Source organism: Gavialis gangeticus, unplaced genomic scaffold (assembly GCF_001723915.1).
Source record: "Gavialis gangeticus isolate Ggan-Ray unplaced genomic scaffold, GavGan_comp1, whole genome shotgun sequence".
NCBI classification, from domain to species: domain Eukaryota; kingdom Metazoa; phylum Chordata; order Crocodylia; family Gavialidae; genus Gavialis; species Gavialis gangeticus.
Genome location: NW_017728964.1, coordinates 14353705 through 14359304, shown reverse-complemented (window position 1 = coordinate 14359304; position 5600 = coordinate 14353705). Strand labels below are relative to the sequence as shown.

General features: G+C 43.7%; 1 protein-coding gene across 3 annotated transcripts in view; it reads right to left on the bottom strand.

Annotated features, from left to right (window-relative positions):
- Positions 1-5600, bottom strand: part of FASN (fatty acid synthase) — a 167024-nt gene that overhangs the window by 143185 nt on the left and 18239 nt on the right. For all 3 annotated transcript variants that reach the window (XM_019503691.1, XM_019503683.1, XM_019503700.1), the window contains exons 4-7: positions 5172-5273; positions 3034-3191; positions 2817-2891; positions 1325-1525 (exon numbers count right to left, since the gene is read on the bottom strand). In XM_019503691.1, the coding sequence (XP_019359236.1) occupies positions 1325-1525; positions 2817-2891; positions 3034-3191; positions 5172-5273 (536 nt within the window). The remainder of the gene's footprint in view (positions 1-1324; positions 1526-2816; positions 2892-3033; positions 3192-5171; positions 5274-5600) is intronic.

Here is a 5600-nt window from a genome sequence, read left to right as displayed (position 1 = left end):
GGGCCCTGTTGGGGACAGAGGGCTGCAGATTGGGAGTGAGGGGCACCAGCAGGGCCAGGGAGGTGGGAGGCTGCAAGTCTGCAGGTCAGGAGTAAGGTGGACCAGCATGGTGGGGGTGGGGGAGGGAGGAGAACACGACTGTGGGTCAGGAGTGACTGGCAGGGCTGGGGGGGACTGTGGCTTGGGAGCGAGGAGCAATGGCGTGGGCAAGAGCAGGGCACCAGAATATCAGGGCTGATCAGTACCACAAAGCAGGGGGGTAGGGGGGCAGGTAAAGGTAAAGTAAAGGGGGCAGGGGGAGCTCTGATTTTCCATGATAAAAAATGCAAAGTCAAATGTCAAAATATATAGGTATTTAGAATTTATTCTGTTATAATGATTGGAAATCAGGATCCCTGCTGATCACATCTTCCTCCTCTAGGTGCTTACAAATGGATAATTTTATAAATTGATCTAGTAGCTTCCCCAAGTATTGAAATCAGGCTGATGGGCTTCAATGCCCCAGGTCGTCTTTTTTCTCTTTGTTAAAGCTAGACATTGTTAGCCCTTCTTTAGTCTTCTGGGACCTTGCGGAGCATCCACAACTTTGCAAATATTGTTGCTAATGGTGCCAAAATTTCTTCAATCACTTCCTTCAACAACCTAGTACAAATTTTGTGAGGCTCTGCCAACTTGAAGATGTAAAGGGGAAAGATAAATGGAATTCTTATATCTCTCCCCTAATTCACTCTGCATTATCCAGCATGCATCCAGAACAAGGCAGGGACACCACAAAAATAAGAGCATAAGATGGTACTGTAACAAAGATGTGAAACAGCAAAAGAAAAAAAAATGTGTATGTAACATTTATTTTGGTATCTCTCTAGAATGCTTTGCTCTTTATCTTTAATGGTCTTTTAACACAGGAAGGTCAAATAACAACCTTGTTTCCTAGCACTAGAATACTCTGTCCTGAACACAGTGCCCCCTCTGTGCATGGACACAATTCAGCAAAGCACTCTCTTTTTTTAAAAAAAAAAACAAACAAAGCCCAGCCTCAATGACTAGATAGTTTTAGGCAATTAGGTGTGTTCTCCAGAGTCCTGCTTTATTTCATATAACATTATATTGAACAAAGCTCTCTACAGAACAACATCTCATGATATTCATACCTTCCCTCAGGAAAGAATACAACACTGGATCTATTTGAAAAATTGTAAACCTGGCCATGTTCTAAAGAAACTAACTTGAACAACTATACACTTTTTTATTCCAATTCATAGTGATGCACCAACACTGCCCTTGATGTTCTGAATTTGTCTAAGACAAATCAAGTCATACTCACTTTTCAATAAGAGCATCTTTCTCTCTCAAGCAATCTGCTTGACTCCACTTGCTTCTACGCAATTCTGTTTCCAGATTTTCATGGCTTATTTGCAGTTCTCTTATATGATTCTCCCACTTCTGTACTTGCTCAGCATGAGCTTCTTTCACTGAAGCTAGTACTGCTTCCTTTTCCTTGGCAAAGCGATCCAGAACTTCATGTCTAAAAAACATAAATAGGCAAAATAAGATTACTGTTTGTTTAGGTTTTTCCCATGACATCAAGATTTAAAGTGAAGAGGCACAATTACCCAAATGATATGCACCACAGAGCAGTTGAAGAGAACTAACAAATATTCCTGTCAACTGTGGGCGTATTTACACGTCGCCAAACAGCAACGCTGTTACTGTGCCGTGCTTTAGTACTTTCTTTTGGAAGTACTAAAACACAGCACAGTATGGGCTGTTACTGCAGCGTGCGTGCAGCATGTGCTTAGATTTTGCAGCTACGTTGCTGTAGCAGCACCCTATAGGTGGGGAGCATGCTGCTATGGGGATGTAGCTGGTGATGACATATAGCTACATGTGATCACTACATCGCTGTAGCGCATCGTATGGTGATGAAGTGTGTCACTCCCTCGCCATAGGGCAACGTGTAGACATGACCAGTTTGTTGCTAGTCTACAGAACTAAATATAGAAGCTGCCAGATCAAGAATTAAAAGCATTAGACTTAACCTCATCCAGCAGCAAAAACAAGTTAACTTTTTCCCCACCGGAAATACTGCTGTTCAAAGGAATAAATCAGTACAGACTAAAATGACAAAAGAAGAGAGCTCTGTGATATACAATTGTAATGAGACTGGCTCCAACTCAGCACAGCACTTAAACTGTTGCTTAACTTCCTCCATGCAAAGTAGCCCTATTGACAACAGGCTCAGGTGGGCCTCAAGGGAGAGAGAGTTCCAAAGCTGTGGGGTGACAGGGGAGAATGATCTCCCACGTGTTTCTGCCAGGTAAACTTGGGTCAAAGATGGTACTTGCAGGAGGTACCTCGACTAACATTAAGGGTTAAGACAGGGCATAAAGAAAGCGGTGGTAGGGCCCAGACTACTTAGGCCAGTGGTTCTCAACTTCCACAGACTTAAGACACTCTTTGGAAAATGCCAGATCTTAGTTGTCACTCATTGTTTTATTACAGAAAAATAATAAAACAACTTTTCTGTTGTGTAGGACTCGGAAAGATCACATCAGCTCATAACGTTTTTGACAATATGGATTCCTATTTGAAATCTTGGGGTTCATCTTATGAATGCTCGTTGCACACCTAACATTGCTAATATTGTGTGGCACTCCATGGAACCCTTAAGAGGATCTCAAGTCACCCTGGTTGAGAATCACGGGTTTAGGGCCTTGTAGGTCAAAACCAGCACCTTGTCCCAGAGTGAAAAATTCTACTTTAAAAGAACATAAAAAACACTGTTATTCTCAGTGTCATACATAAACAATACTTACTTTCTTCTAAATGTTTCCTTCTCTTTTTTCCACATCAGGTTCATTGACTGAAGTTCACCTTCTAATTCTTTTATTCTAAAACAGCAATCATTTGAAAAGAAATAAAATAAAAAGTAGTAGTTCTGTCCCTAAAATATGGAAGAAGTACGGAAAGGAAAAGAGTAAATAGCAAGCTGCGAAGCAATTTCCCTAGTTTATAACTGGAGCTGTACAATACCGAGCATCTTTTACAGTTGCAAGATCCTTAAATTCCCAGTCCTTGCATTTGAGCTCTTTTTCCAATCTCAGATTAGTCCTTTCTGCCATTTGCAATGATTCTGCAGCTTTCATCCCAGCATCTTTCAAAGCCTCCAGTTCTCTGCTCAATAACTTAACCTTTCAAAGAAAGAGAACAAACCTTAAAACTAGAAAATAGTCTCTAGAAATTGACCGCTGGAGTGCCAACTGACACACCTCAGAGCAGAATCGATTAATCAAGTCTGCTGGAGTGTGCTAATTAGTGCACTCCAGCAGTCTCTGCATCGCATGTATTCATTGGCCCTGCATTTCAATATGGTGGTGGGGGCACTTTAAAGCTCATTCAATGAGCGTTGGTTAGTTAAAATGCCCCTACTGTCATTTTGAAATACAGGACGCTGAATATACATAGCACTGTGGGCGGTTTAATTAGATCAGCTCTCGGAGCCACTCTAATTAAAGTGCTCCCTGCCCCCCCGGGCATGTGTATAGATGCCCTTAGGGACTAACTCACTTGGAGAAGAGTTTGCAATCCCTGCCTCAGGGGTGGTCACAACAACACATACACCAATAAAGTCTTTGTCACTACGTGCAAGGGCTTGAGCAGGCGGCAGAGCAGCCTGCAGTCAATAACATAGCCAATCAGGGGGAGACACATGGCAACTAGAAGGCTGCCTGATTGGAAGAGGGCTTGGCTGCTTGAGTATAAAACCAGGTCTATGGAGCAGGGCCAGGAGTTGCAACTGGGAAGCTAAAGAGTGAACATCTTCCGGCTGCAGTAGTGTACTGCTGCTCCAAGAACACCTGGAGGTTCAAGATAGGAACTATGGGGATGGAGGACATTCCTGGTCCTGGGGCATGACCTAAAACTACAACCTGCTGCGATAGGATGGTGTGGTGGGGCAGTCTCCAGGAAATGCCACACCTGTGCCTTCCCAGTGAAAGGTGAGGATGGGACACCATAAAGCCTCAGCCCCCGTTGCCTTGCGATATCCCAGAGAGGTGAAAGGCTAGGGGAGCATGCCCCAACAGAAAAGCACAGGGGCCCAGGTCCACTGAATGGGGCCTGACTTGTGTTCCAGGCCCACTGAGTGGGGCCTGAGACAGGGTCCAGGTCCACTTAGAGGGACCGGAGGCCTATGGGGCAGAAGGCCCAGCAGCCCCAGTGAGGGGGCGAGGGGGCTGATGGAGGCCGCGTAGAGTAAGGCTCAAGGGAACCTGAAGGTCTATGCGTAGGTCAGCAGGAGCAGAGGCCCTAGCGAGGGGGCAGAGTTGAGGGCTGCTGGAGGCTGCGTAGAGCAGGGTCCAAAGGGGCCTTCAGGACTATGTGTAGGCCGGCCGGAGCAGAGGCCCCAGTGAGGGGGCATGTGGTCTAGGCATGTCTAAGGACACCTGATGCCAAGCTTGAGCCAGAGGCTGAGTGCAACCCAGCAATGGGGCCAGGACAGTTGGAAGTCACTTTTGGATGCCATCTGCAAGGCATGGGACATAGTAAAGGAAAGGTTGGAGCCATGTATTATGCCCTTGGCATTAGGGAATTAAATGGGCAGTCTCCCGCCTACAAACAACTATTTAAATACAACAAAGGTGTGGCAGGATAGTCAGGTGGGTGGCCTGACTAGACAGGTGGGCGGACCAAAGTAGCGACTGGCCTCTAGGCAACCTTCTGTCACATTATTTATTGCAAAAGTGTCAACATATACTTTAACTAGCTTTAAGTGGTACAAACTTCATCAGCCCTTTTAAAAAAAAACAACAACTTATTAAAATAAACTGATATTAGTAACAAAAACATCTTATTCAAATTACGTTGAACTGACCTTTCTGTGCAGAACCTATGCTTTCTGTACATTTCTTGGCTAATCTTGTGAGAATGTGACAAGGCCTCTACAGACCCATATATACATTTTCTCACTGGTGATAACCATGAGCAAAATTTAAAATTCACCTTTCAAATATCTCTATCTTCTACTGTCCTGGAACAATGCCCTCAATCTACTGGTGAAGCAAGGAAGTATATAACTTTTCTATGCATTTACAGAATAAATAAAACTTGGGATTAAAGTAATAAAATGTGCCCTTTTTAGGTTAAAAAAAAAGAAGCTTAATGAGAATTACCTTGAGTTTATGAGACAAAACTAAATTACTCATCTCATCTTCCTGCTGTTGAAACTCAAGTTCTCGCTTTTTCATTTCTGCATCAAACTCTGCCAGCAGTTCCTGTAGTGGAATACAGTATATAAGGAATTTTATGAATGCGCACGCATGCATGCATACGCACACACTCACCGCACACAATTTCCCACTGTTGCTACTGCTAGTGCAGCCTCACTAATATATATAGTAATAGGTACTCCAGTACATGCCATGTCCCAACCATCACTGGTGTTCTAACCACTGTGTTACTTCAATATGCTCTAAAAAGAGTTTAACACCACATTGACTAAAACCAGGTATCTGATATATGCTAGATTTTCTAGCACCGCTTGCATGAATGGAACACCACCAGTGCCACAATAATATTGGGGAATTTAAAAAAAAAACAGA